We start from the raw sequence: 13,732 nt of genomic DNA on the forward strand, positions 1-13,732 counted from the left end.
TAAACTCAAATAATAAATGTGACTCTACTTTATCTCCTGTTATAATGAAATACATAAATTATGTACAAATAAGAATCTGGATAACTAAGTATCACTTGAAGAGTAAAAATCTCTTTACTGCCTAAAGAAATACTAAGTTAGATTTTTTTTCCCAGACATTTCTTGGCTGTAAGTTCAGTTCTGGAAGCTGTATTATAATTTTTCAGACAGCTGAATCCTACAAATCACTGTTTGCCTACTAAATGCCTTTATGTCTTCAATCGCCTTCTAAAAATGCTTGGCTTACTCACATAAAAATGATTTATATACAAGCAGTTGGATTTACTGAGTTCCGAAGTTATATTTAAGAATAGCTTTCCAGCATAAACTGTGTTTAAAATAGATATTAATAAATCCATCACCAAGTGAATCAAGGCTGAAACATTTTTAGGTACTGACTATTCCCTAAAGACCAATCCACATAAACTAAAACCTAGACAAAAGCTCTTACCTGTTTAGTGACAGCATTTATGTCTCCTAGCAAACTCACAGCAGGCTTTACATTATTCCCCAATTCTTCTGCACAGATATCAATCTAAAAAAGAGATAGAGCCATATTTATTCTTAAAAATCTTTAAAGAGTCAATGAAGGCTGAATAAATGAGCTGAAGATCTGATAGTCAGTATTTTTTTTTTTTTTTTTTTAAGTAGGCTCCACACCCAGAATGGAGACCAACTTGGGGCTTAGATTCATCATTGTGAAATGTGAGATCAAGACCTGAGCTAATATTAAGAGTTGGACGCCCAACCAGCTGAGCCACCCAGGCACCCCAATAAATTTCTTAATAAAAGTAAAAATCCATAGAACTCTGAGTAATCACAACTATGACAGAAACCTCATCATTTTCCCTCATTTTAATATCTACTCTGTAGATTTGGGTACTGTTCTATTATGCACACAGGAATGCATTTGACTTGATCAATTATAGTTCTGAACCTAATTAATAATAAGGTTCTACTTAATTACACTGGGATTCCTACTTAGAGCAGTTCTCAAATGTGAGCTATCAAAATCACCCAGTAGCCTTGTCAAACCACAGATTGCAAGAGTCCAACTCAGAGTTTCTGATCTCAGAAGACCTGAAGTGAAAACCAAAAATGTGCTTTTCTAACAGATTTTCTAGGTGGTGCTATGCTGCTGGTCCAGGGACCACATTTTGAGAACTACTCCTAAGGTATATCATGATTACTTCCCTTTTACCCAGAAGTCCCATTTCTGAATGAAAAGTGAAGATAGCTGTCCAAGGAGCTGTAAATTAGCCCAAAGGGGATGCACTCTATTCTGTACTCAAGAGGGATAATCAAGAGGTGGCAGCCATCTTCCAAGTCTTCCAGGTCTTGCTTATTTGCAGTGTTAGTTCTCCATAGCCCCAGGGGAAAAGAGACTGCTAGAAGCTGACTCTTTGAAAAGTAAAAGGTAGGGAAGCCTGGGTGGCTCAGCAGTTGAGTGTCTGCCTTTGGCTCAGGGTGTGATCCTGGAGTCCTGGGATGGAGTCCCACATTGGGCTCCCTCATGGAGCCTGCTTCTCTTTCTGCTTATGTCTCTGTCTCTGTCTCTCTCTCTCTCTCATGAATAAATAAATAAAATCTTTAAAAAAAATTAAAAAAAAAAAAAAGAAGTAAAAGGTAAAACAGGGAGAAGACAGGAACCATAGCTGGGTCACCAAACACAATCTCTGTAGGGCAAACAGGTTGACGCTGCATCATATAAGCAGTACCTCCCATACCAGCAAGGAAACCTGCTTAGAAAGAGAATCATAATGATACAAGAACCATCAAAGGGAGGCCAAAGCATATTCTACTCTGTTTAGTGAGGTAAAAGCAGCACTTAGAGATTTCTAACCAAAGGGTGTTTGAAAAATTTGGTATCTGAAAGGACAATTCAATCCCTAACAATGTTGAATGTTTTGTTCTAGTCTACCATTCTACTTAAACCCCTTTGTCTACCTTTAAATATACTTGAACTATGAAGAAGAGGCAAATTATGGTCTTCAAACTATTCAAAACTTGGTTTTGAAAGGTTTTCTGGTTAGAAGGAAAGCGGCATATTACGTTTCATAGGCGTGAAAAGGCGGCTTACTTTGGTACCTGTAATTATGTTAGACAATTTATAAAAACCTACAAAAGCCAAGAAGAGAGCAGAGCTGATAATAGCTGAGAAGAACAATAAATTACAGATAGCTCTGATTTTAAACCTCTCTACTCTGAGTACCTGGATAAACTTCACATCTGGTTGATATCTTGGAGGCAGTCCAAAATGCAAAATCCAATTTAATCTGGCACCAAATAGCACAATTACATCAGCAAATTGCAAAGCCCTATTAAAAAGAAAAATCTGTTATAATACAAAAAGTAGATCTATAGTTATTTGAATTATTCTAAAATTATTTTCTGAAGTATTTAGAAAAGTTTAATCCGGAGCTCGTCTTATTTCAGTCTTCAGAATCTTCTAGGATAAATTTGATCTTTCAAACCAAAATAATTTTTGAAGCTATTCTATTTAAATAGTAATCTAAATGATGAAATAAGAAGAAAAATATAACACTACACCTATTTCATTATTACTTATCATTAGAAAAATTAATACAAGTCTACTGTAGATAATCTAAAAAAAACAGAAAAAGTATAAAGAAACAAAACTTCAGCCAATAATACTATCAACTTAAAAGCTATTATTCACAGACTGACATATTTTCATCTAGTGTTCTTTCTATGTAAGTATATTTTTATATTGTTGAGCTTGTTTGCTATAATACTGTCTCATACACTTTTGCTTACTACAAACATTTTCCTTTATCATTACATTGCTCTTAAAATTTTTTTTTTTTTTTGGTAATCTCTAAACCTAACATGGGGCTCAAATGCACAACCTTGAATTCAAGAGTCACATGCTCTTCCAACTGAGCCAGTCAAGCATCCTTATATACAATTTTGAAAGGCTACATATTTTGCAGAACACATATATCAAATTTATTTTAATTTGTTATCAATAGGACTGGGTTGCACATCTTTTTGCTTAAATCTTAGTACATATTTCATATTGATTCCTAGAAGCAGGTTTTTTTTTTTTTTTAAGATTTTATTTATTTGAGAGAGATAGTGAGAGAGTGGAGCAGAAGTGAGGAGCAGATAGAGAAGCAGGCTTGCCACCGAACAGGAAACCTGATGCAGGGCTTGATCCCAGGATCCTGGGATCATGATCTGAGCTGAAGGCAGACACTTAACCAACTGAGCCACCCGAAGCACCCCTAGAAGCAGATATTTTTAAGACAAATGATTCATATTCCCAAATTGCATTCAAAAATCTTTATCCAATTTATTGCTAATAGTCTTATTTCTATTTAATATCTTTGTCACTATAACTAATTTTTAAAAATAACTTACTTTGATATCCACATTGATATTAAAATAGACATTTTTGCTTTGTTTACTTCACACATCTTTGCTTGTTTTATGCTGTATCATTTGTTTCATATGTTGTTCTTATATATAACTGTCATTATTACTGATTCAATCAATACTGTCTGCCTTTCTACAAAAAAATTTATTATCACAATTGCTGTGTTCTTTTTTTTACTTCTCATTTTTCTGCTTCTTGTATATTTCCCTCTTATGTTTTTTCTCTTTTTAAGATTTTATTTATTTGAAAGAAATAGAGTAGAGCAGGAGGGAGGAATACATGCAATTGGAAGAATAGATTTCCTCACTGATACATGAAATTATTGATTATTTACAGCCATTTGCAATCTTTTTTACACTATTAATATTACCTTCTTAAATTTTGGCTGGAATGAAGATAAACTTCAGCTCGAGCCAACTTCAAATAAATACACACACACACTAAAACCTTAACAGTGTAAGAATCTGGTTACTGTCCAATGTATTATCAATACGAAATACAAGTAAAGGTATAATCTATACTTTTATAGACTGAGATATAACCCATTTAAGATAACATCAAAAGAGCAAAAAAATTACATTTTAAAAACCCTCAAAATTAATTTTAGTGTGTGCATAAGAGTATGAAAAACACCAAATGCACAGCCATGGGGAATTGTGGAAAGGGAGGGAGGGAATGAGATCAGGGAAGCTATTCAAAGGACTATAAATGAATCCATAAGTCTTCAGAATCAGACTTCAGACTTTTTGTTTCCTAAAAAAGAAAAAAACCTAGAAACTAAAGCAATGACATTACTATTTAATTACCTAATATTACATATTACTTTATATATTATATTTGATAAAGTTGTGTGGGGGTTACATAGTGTTTATTAAATGATCTCTCATGTTTATTTAGAATATTCCATAATAAATAAATTAAAAGAAAAAATGTATAGTTTATCAAAGCATTTAACAATCTAAAAAGAGGAGACCTCTTGTGTCAGCCGAGGCTGGGTAAGCCCACTACAGCCTAGCTGATTACAATGGAAAACTGAACAAAATATAAAAAGCACCTGCCTGAGGATTCTGAAAAGTACCCAATAGTAGGTGAACTGGGAGAAGAGTCAAAGAAGTGACTCAGGTAGTGAGTTTCTAAGCTTTATTCCCCCTCTTTTATTTTCTGGCTTTGACTCAGGCTAGCACTGGTTGTAGAACTGGAGGGCAACAAAGACTGGGGAGAAACCTTGTCTTTTTTGGCCAGGTGATGAGAAAAAAGAGCCCCTGAAAGCTGGGGAGGAGGCCCGGGGGGGGAAGTTCAGGCTTATTCTTCTTTTCTGTCCTGCTCTCCCAGCCATGCTCTGAGAGCAGCCCTGCCACACAGCTGCATCGCAGTAGCTCCCAAGCAACTAAAATTCTACAAGAGACTTCATTTTTCAGGCAAGAAGAACCAGAAGAGGGGTCCCTGGGGTCTGTGAAGAGTATGAGGACAATCCCTCTTTCTTTTTATCTTTCTGTCTGTTACTTTGCTCCAAAGGCAGTTCCATTTGTGTAGTACTCTAAGGTAGCAGTAAGGGGTCCTGGAAAGGGCAGGGGGTTGTCCTAGAGAGAAGAGAAAAGAATTCCCTAGTTCTGGGTATGAACTGGCACATGTCTGGGGGCTTACACTTGGACAAACTCAAAGGAACATAGCAAAGGCTTTGAAAATGAACTGACCCTGGAGCCACTGCCCTGGTAAGACAGACCTTGCAGTGTGAACTTGACTAGGTCTGCTTGTTAAACAAACAAAGCCAACGTTCTACAGAGTATGTAAATGTGACCTATAATCTCGCAACATAATATTTAAAATCTGGGATATATTCCAAAAATACTCCATATATAAAAGAACCAGAAAAATGTGATTAATTCTCAAAAGAAATTAATAGACTTGCGTTCTGTGATGACTCAGATGCTGAAATTAGTAAACAAAGACTTTAAAGTAGCTACTACAATATGCTCCATAAAGTAAACAAAAACACTTCAAATACATGGGAAGAGAGAAGTTCTCAACAGAGAAATATAAAATAGGAGACAAAAGTATTGAAAAGAACTCAACAGACTATAAAATAGGAGACAAAAGTATTGAAAAGAACTCAACAGACAGCATAGCATAATGTTGAGAGATGTCAAATCACGGTTTTACACCTGAAACTAATGCAACATTGTATGTCAACTATACTTCAATTAAAAGATAAATAAAAAATTTATTTAAAAAGAAAAAGAACATGTTAAGGAATTTCTAACAAGGGTGCCTAAGTGGTTCAGTCAGTTAGGCAGCCAATGCTTGGTTTAGGCTTAGGTAATGATTTCAGGATCATGGGATTGAGCCCTGTGTCAGGCTCTGCACTGGGTATGGAGCCTAAGATTCTCTCTCTCCCTCTTGCTCCTCCCTCCCACCCCCATCAACTCCCACTCTCTCTCTCTAAAATAAATTAATTAATTAAAAAAAAATTCTAATAAACTACTTAAAAGATTAAAAAAATAATTGAACAGATAAATCTTCAGAGACCTATGGACAATGTCAAAATGCCTACAACTTATATTATTCCAGGAAAGGAGGAGAATGGTGTAGAAAAAAATATTTGAAGAAATAATGGCCAAAAACTTTATAAATTTGGTGAAAGACATTAATTTACAGATTGAAGATCAGAGAACAGGATAAACTAAAAGAAAACCATGCCCAGACACATAATCAAATTGCTGAGAACCAAAGATAAAGAAAAATCCTGAAAGCAGCTACAGAAGAACATATTACATAAAAGAGAACAATTCAAATGACTACAGATTTCTCATCCAAAACCATGAGGGTCAGAAGGTAGTGGACAACATCTTTAAAGTGTTGAGAAGTCTAAAAAGAAACAGGTATGCTTAAAATTACATTTCAGAACTTCTGTTAGATTCATTAAAGTCACAAAATAATTTAAATTAGCCTAAGATCTGCCAAGCCATTGTACTAAAACTCTAGAAAGCCACGCACCTGGATCTGGCAGCAGATACACAGTTTGGATGGTTATCAGGGACAACACCCTTACCCATGGGGGTGGGCAAAAATGGCAATTTACATTGCCCCACCAATTTCCTGATAGCCTCCTCTGCACGGGAATAAGCAGCACCTACCAGAAACACAAATGTATTAGACAAGTCAGTTATGCTCCAGGCACTGTGATTCTTAAAATAGTTCATAGGAGTTTGCTTTTAGAACTCCTCAAATAATCTGTTTATACAGGGCTTACACTGAAACAAACTGTGACTATGGTTTTTACCTTTGGTATTTTAAAATGTTCAAGAAAGCAACTAATTTCCTCCCCAATAATCTTCTCAATTATTCTGAAGGACATCTACTCCAAAACAAAAGTTGCACCTCTTATCTCTTGATGCTCTCAATGGTCTATTCTATGGTTCCTACCAAATTACTATTCACAATTCCCTAAATACAGATTCTTTACTGACTGCCCAGGTAGGCAAGGCAGCACTTTGACAGAGAATGGCTCTCTCTAACCTCACAGGTTGCTCCTTACCATCAGCTAACCTGGACTGCTCAGTCTCCTACACTAGGGCATGGAGATTCTAACGAGAGATGTAAGTTTCTAAAGCTCCATAGATCTTTTCAAAGGCTCTACAATTGTAGAACTGCAACAGGGCTAACCTAAGCAGGTCACATATCATTTGTTCTTATGTATGCTTGCGTGCCTGTAGAACAATCACAGGCCCTAAGCCTTCAAGGACACTGAAAACTATCTGAATACAGGAATGATATCATTTCTAATGTCATTAAGGCCATTATAATTCTTTTTAGCTATCTAATTCTATATTCTTTTTCAACACTCATAGAATACTACTCCATATTTGAAACTTGTAATTCTCTGCTGAATCCCAGTAAATAGTATAGTGTACATTCAGATTCAATATAATGCTCCCCCCAATATTAATACCTTAAAATATTTTCTCATATGTCAGATGAAAAATAGCTTTTTTTTCCACCCAGAAAGTTTCCTTGTATTCTCTTTTTTGCCTCAATATCTTTGTCCACCCAGTCCTCTCTTCCTGGACTTGTCTACTCAGTGAGCTATCATCCATCTTTTCAAGGTGTAGCAATGTCATCTCTTCCTGAGTCTTTCCATACCACCTACACAAGCAAATTGTTCCTACTTCCCTTGAGAATCCACCTCACCCTCTCTGTACACACCACTTAAAGGTACACTGTATTTATCTGTTACCAATCTATCTTTAGAAGGGACCACTGGGCAGCCCCCATGGTGCAGCGGTTTGGTGCCGCCTGCAGCCCGGGGCGTGATCCTGGAGACCCTGGATCAAGTCCCACGTCGGGCTCTCTGCATGGAGCCTACTTCTCCCTCTGCCTGTGTCTCTGCCTCTTATTCTCTCTCTGTGTCTCTATGAATAAATAAATAAAATCTTTAAAAAAAAAAAATAGAAGGGACCACTATTTCTCTGTATATCTTACAAATGTTTTCTAGAATACCTGCCTTATCATACGTACTGATCAAATGTTGGTTCAAATAAGAATGAAAACAAACTAGCATCTACTAAGTTCTTTCTACCTAACTTACTATTTAATTTTAACAATCCTGTTTACATAGTTAATATTTTTGTTTTACAATGAGGTAACTGAGACTCAAAGCAGTTGTTTGCCAGGACCACAGAGCTAATGCATCATATAGCTGCCTTTGACTCAGCTCTGACTTTGATTTTTTTCTGTTGTCCACCATTTTCACTAAAATTATTTTTAGTTTCTATGTAATTAGTTCCTTAGTAGTTGATACTGACTAGCATGATCACAGGTAACTTACAGCCCTCTCAGTTCTAGAATACATAATGGATACCAAAATAAATTGCTGACAGGAGTATAAATTGGTACAATACCTTGAGAGAAGGCAATTTGACGATGTGTACCAAAAACCAAAAATGAATTACTTTTTTAACTTAATTTTCTTTTTGAGAATCTATCTTAAATCCTAAATATGGAAAAAGCGTTGAGGACACACATGTTTGTCAGTTATACTAAACAAATACCTGTCAGTGAAGTGTTAGTATATACATGAATAGACGTTAAAATTTTATTTAGGAAAAAATTTAAGACCATGAAGAAATGTTGTTATAATATTAAATGAAATAAATAGAATATAAATAGAACAGTCTATATGGTGTGATCAGAGTGTATGAAATATATATGCAGAAATGAAAAGTATTATATGTTAAAAATAGTTGTTCTTTTATTTGAGAGCAAGAATGTGAGGGAGGGGGGAGGGGCAGAAGGAGAGGAAGAGGGAAAGAATTTTAAGCAGGCTCCACTCCACACTCCCAGGTGGAGGGTTTGATCTCATGACCCTGAGTTCATGACCTGAGCCTAAATAAGAGTCAGATATTTAACTGACCGAGCCACCCAAGTGCCCCCAAAATAGTTGTCTTTGGAGGAAGGCATTTCTTCCTTCTTATCTTCTGGATTTTCCAAAATTTTTTATAATGATCAAATATTATTTTTATAACGGAAAAAAAAAAACACATTTTACACATAAGGCTGAAGAAATAGAATGGGTGATATTCCCTTAAAAGGACAAGATCTCTGGGCATTCTAGAAAAATTCTATGGTTTCAAAATTAATATAGAATGCTAAAGGAAAAGAACTCATACTCCAATTTCAAATATTAGATATATTAATAAGTGTACTTTTTTTTTTTTTTTTATGATAGTCATACAGAGAGAGAGAGAGAGGCAGAGACACAGGCAGAGGGAGAAGCAGGCCCCATGCACTGGGAGCCTGACGTGGGATTCGATCCTGGGTCTCCAGGATCGCGCCCTGGGCCAAAGGCAGGCGCCAAACCGCTGCGCTACCCAGGGATCCCAAAATATTAGATATATTAATAAATAATGAAGACAATTTCTAAATAGAATCCACATTCTTTCAACAGCTTAGCGAGATTTAGAGTTCCATTCAAGGCTACCTTTCCCAATGATAAGGAGGGGCCGTTTGGCATTCCGAAGCACAGATGCTGCCATATATACAGCAGAAGTTTCTGCCATACTAACAGGAGGTGGCAAGCAGCACTCCACGTACCTAGAAATAAAGAGTTCTGTTAATTAAAAGAACCAAGTTTTAAACTTTTTATTACAAAAAGACCAGATCTACAATAAGGTAGAAAAAAACAGTACAATAAACTCTATATACCCACCATGTAGATTGAACAACTAATATCATTTTACCACATTCGCTTTACAACACACACAAATACGCATGCAAATTTGTTTCCTGAACCGTTTTAAAGTGAATTATAGGCAATTATATGCTTTTCCATGCAGCTCTAAAAGATAAAACCTTTCTCCTATATAACCATAACGTCCTCATCACATCTAGTAAATTAAGTTACTCCGTAATACCATCTAAAAGCCAACCAAATGAGTAATTCATTGACAGGATATTTGACTTAATAGCTTTACATTGTAGTAATAATTGTTGTAAGAATAGTAAAAAACACATTCAGAGCCAGTGTTTAATAATATGCACCATTTAATTTCATTTAATTTTCAAAGCAGGGATGCCTGGGTGGCTCAGAGGTTGAGCGTCTGCCTTCAGCTCAGGGCGTGTCCCAGGGTTCCAGGATCAAGTCCCACATCAGGCTCCCCTGGGGAGTCTATTTCTCCCTCTGCCTGTCTCTGCCTCTGTCTCTGAGTCTCTCATGAATAAAAACTAAAGAAAGAAATAAAAAGCTACTAAAAATTTTGTTTTCAAAGCAATGAGGTCAGGCACTACCATTATCTCCATTTTATTATTGTGAAGGAAAACTCAGAAAGTAACTTGCCCAGGGTCCCCAGGTGGTATGTGGCAGAGACTAGACTGACCTTCTGTTTCTAAAGTCTATGCCTTTAACCACCTCACTACATTTCCACTCACTGAGAGAGTCAGTATTTTAGTAATACAAAATGCATTAGGAAAAATTAAAACTGTCATAGGTAAGTATTCTGGACACCAAGACCTTGGTGTTTTCATGTAAGTAGTAAACATCATACACTACACAAAATTTGAGCATATAAAACACACAAAAAACAGACATTCAATTTTTACAAAAATTTTAAAGAAGGCTAACAGAGTTAACTTATCAGAGACTCCCTGCCCTTAGTAATATTTTATCATGTTCAGGTATTATACATGGTAGATATCCTTTTTGTCTGAGTCTTAAAATGAGAAACAACTCTTTGGTATACTGAATATACAGAAATGCACATTTTCTCTCTGTAGTCACTAGAGAACCGCTTAGTCCACAACAGCAGGAATATACTAAATGGTACCCACAATGATTAACCTTAGTATCCATCCTATCAGAGGTGACTTGGATACCAGTGAAAAATGTTTCTTATACTTTTATTCACTCAGTGTGTATTTAAGGAAGAGAACATGGAAAATCATAGTAACACCTGGGTTGGAATATTTTTAAATCACAGAGATAAACTAAAATTTTTTATGCTGAATCCTAAATAACTTTTCAACAGTCACCTCACCTCATCTCTTGGTTTATACTATGAAGACTCCAAGTAACTCCTACTACATTAACAGGGGTGTATTATTTATGGTCACTGGAAGAATACTTTCAAATGAGTGTTCGGGAGGGGCACCTGGTTGGCTCAGTGGCTGAATATCTGCCTTTGGCTCAGGGCATGATCCTGGGGTCCTGAGATCAAGTCCTGCATTGGGCTCCTTACAGGGAGCCTGCTTCTCCTTCTGCCTATGTCTCTGCCTCTCTCTGTGTGCCTCTCATGAAAAAAATAAAATAAATCTTTAAACACAAAACAAAACCAATGAGTGTTCAGGTAGTTCCATGTATTTTACTTAATAATTAACCCCCGAATAATTACTAAATAACACCATTGTAATCAACAGACTTAAACACTTTGGCCAGGATTTAGCGTAATTATTAAAGGATCAAAAGTTAAGACAAATGAAGATTAACTTATAAACTGTTATGTAAATTGTTAAAAGGCAAACACTGTAATAACACAGAAAGAACTGTAGTTTAACTTTTTATTATTTTATTTATTAGATTTCTTTAAAATTTTATTTATTTATTCATGAGAGACATACAGAGAGAGAGGCAGAGGGAGAAGCAGGCTCCCTGCAAGGAGCCCGATGCGGGATTCAATCCCAGGTCTCTAGGATCACGCCCTGAGCTGAAGGCAGACGCTCAACTGCTGAGCCACCCAGACGTCCCTATTTATTAGATTTTATTTATTCATTTGATAGAGACACACACACACACAGAGCACAAGCAGTGGGTGAGGGAGGGAAAGGCAGAGGGAGATGGACAAGTAGGCTCCCCACTGAGCTGGTAGCCTGATGTGGGGCTCCATCCAGGGACTTGAGGATCATGACCTGAACTGAAGGCAGATGCTTAACCGACTGAGTCACCTAGGTGCTCCTCCAATATAACTATTACTTACTTTATAGAATTCACATTCACTTGGAAGTTCACAAAATCTGCAGGTATGTCAACATAACAAGGACCTGGACGGCCATAAATACTGCTTCTCACTGCCTAAATTTTTACAAATAGAAGAAAATATTTTAAAATTCTCAATCTTTATCACATAATCCACTTAAAGATAATTAAAAATTGTGAAAGGAATGCTATTTTACTTGCTTCTGGACGTCCCTAGTTGGAGAAATAAACAATTTTAACTAAAATTGAAATGCCCACTATTGATTGTATATATTTTAAAAGATATTTTTGCTTTAAATAAAAGAGATAAGAGAGAAAATACTCACCTAGGTTTTTAAACTTCATGTTATATTACATGCAGTCTTAGAAATTATCCACCAGGCTCTGCCTGCCACCTGTTTACTCTGTAACTTGTACCTCTCTACTTTACTTCCTAGTCCTAATAACCTGGATAAGTTTTCAGAAGCTGTGATGTTACATGTGTCAAATGGTTTCTGTAACACATGGTTTTAAAACAGCTCAAATGTAACTCCACATACAAATGTTGGTTAGCTAAAATTAATTTATAATACGCTCTTTAGTCAATTAAGACATAGTTTTATGTGCATTAGCACTAATTTTCAAAACTAATCTTTTGCAAAAGTGTAAGAAAAGGGTTACCCAGGATTTCATATTTTATCTTTCTTTTTACTTTTCTGCAGTTAAAAAAAATAACATTAATATCTGAAGTAAAGGAGTAACTTTTTTCAAAAATTATCTGCTTCTATAATTGACAGTAAACATTAAAATATAAATAGTTCTTTAACACTATCATTTTTGACTGCCTGAATATATACCAAATTGTTGCTTATTCTATGGAGAATAAAAATAACACAGGTATGAGCAACTGAGAAAAATCAGTTCACTTGGAGAACTGGTAATTAAATACTTTACCTTTTCAATAATAGAAGGAATAGTTTCTATGCTGCTCGGCCGGGCAGAGAACTTGCAATACAATCTACAAGCTTCAACCTATATACAGAAAGAAAATCAAATAAAATACGGTTTACAAATCATATTAACTTTTCTAATGGAAGACAAAATGTTAAGTCTTTACTTTCTATTATGTGTAGAGAAAAGACAGAGAAAATACATGACCTCCTGAACTTTTTCTTAAAAGCCTAGGCAAAGCACCATCAAATTTCTGCCTCACTATGATTCAGGAGGTAAATCAAAAGAAGACACTATTTTCATTTCTCAGACTGGAGAAAATGAAAGATTTGATAATACTCAGCATTTACCACCACATAGGAAAGCAGGCACTCTCCTAAGCTGCTGGTGAGAGTATAAATGGGAAGGGAAGGTGATAATGTCCACCAAAACTTAAAATGAGCATATCCCTGGACCCAGAAATTCCATAGCCAGGAATACAAAACCTTACCTGCTTTATCTTGTTACAATTATAATCTATCCTTACATTTCTGATGGCTTTCCTATATTTTACTGCTGTGCTGTTTGGGAGGTGTCAATTCAGCAGTACTAATTTTTTACTGTTTAATGTACTCTGAAGCAGTATGTTGAAATAGTCTCTCTTGACAGCTTTTGGTATGAAATCTGTGGAACAGTTGCTATAGTCTTAATCCCAAAGTGTGATAGAATTAAGATTTCCAATCTGGGGCGCCCAGGTGGCTCAGGCAGTTAAATATCTGCCTTCAGTTCAGGTTATGATCCCAGGGTCCTGGGATCAAGCACGGCATCGGGCTCCCTGCTCAGTGAGTGAAGAGCCTGCTTTTCCCTCTGCCTGTGTCTCTGCCTCTCTCTCTCTCTCTCATATTCTCTCTTTCATGCTC

The 13,732-nt window shown here is 36.0% G+C and overlaps 1 protein-coding gene across 5 annotated transcripts in view; it reads right to left on the reverse strand.

The window, feature by feature from the left end:
- Positions 1-13,732, reverse strand: part of HACL1 (2-hydroxyacyl-CoA lyase 1) — a 40,990-nt gene that overhangs the window by 17,170 nt on the left and 10,088 nt on the right. For all 5 annotated transcript variants that reach the window (XR_013361279.1, XM_077865259.1, XM_077865257.1 and 2 more), the window contains exons 6-11: positions 12,837-12,914; positions 11,905-11,999; positions 9,417-9,529; positions 6,434-6,569; positions 2,252-2,357; positions 491-574 (exon numbers count right to left, since the gene is read on the reverse strand). Coding sequence is in view for 4 of the 5 variants with exons in the window: in XM_077865259.1 (XP_077721385.1) it covers positions 491-574; positions 2,252-2,357; positions 6,434-6,569; positions 9,417-9,529; positions 11,905-11,999; positions 12,837-12,914 (612 nt within the window). In the remaining variant the exon portion in view is untranslated. The remainder of the gene's footprint in view (positions 1-490; positions 575-2,251; positions 2,358-6,433; positions 6,570-9,416; positions 9,530-11,904; positions 12,000-12,836; positions 12,915-13,732) is intronic.

The sequence above is a fragment of the Canis aureus genome, chromosome 22 (genome assembly GCF_053574225.1).
Source record: "Canis aureus isolate CA01 chromosome 22, VMU_Caureus_v.1.0, whole genome shotgun sequence".
Classification (NCBI taxonomy): Eukaryota; Metazoa; Chordata; class Mammalia; order Carnivora; family Canidae; genus Canis; species Canis aureus.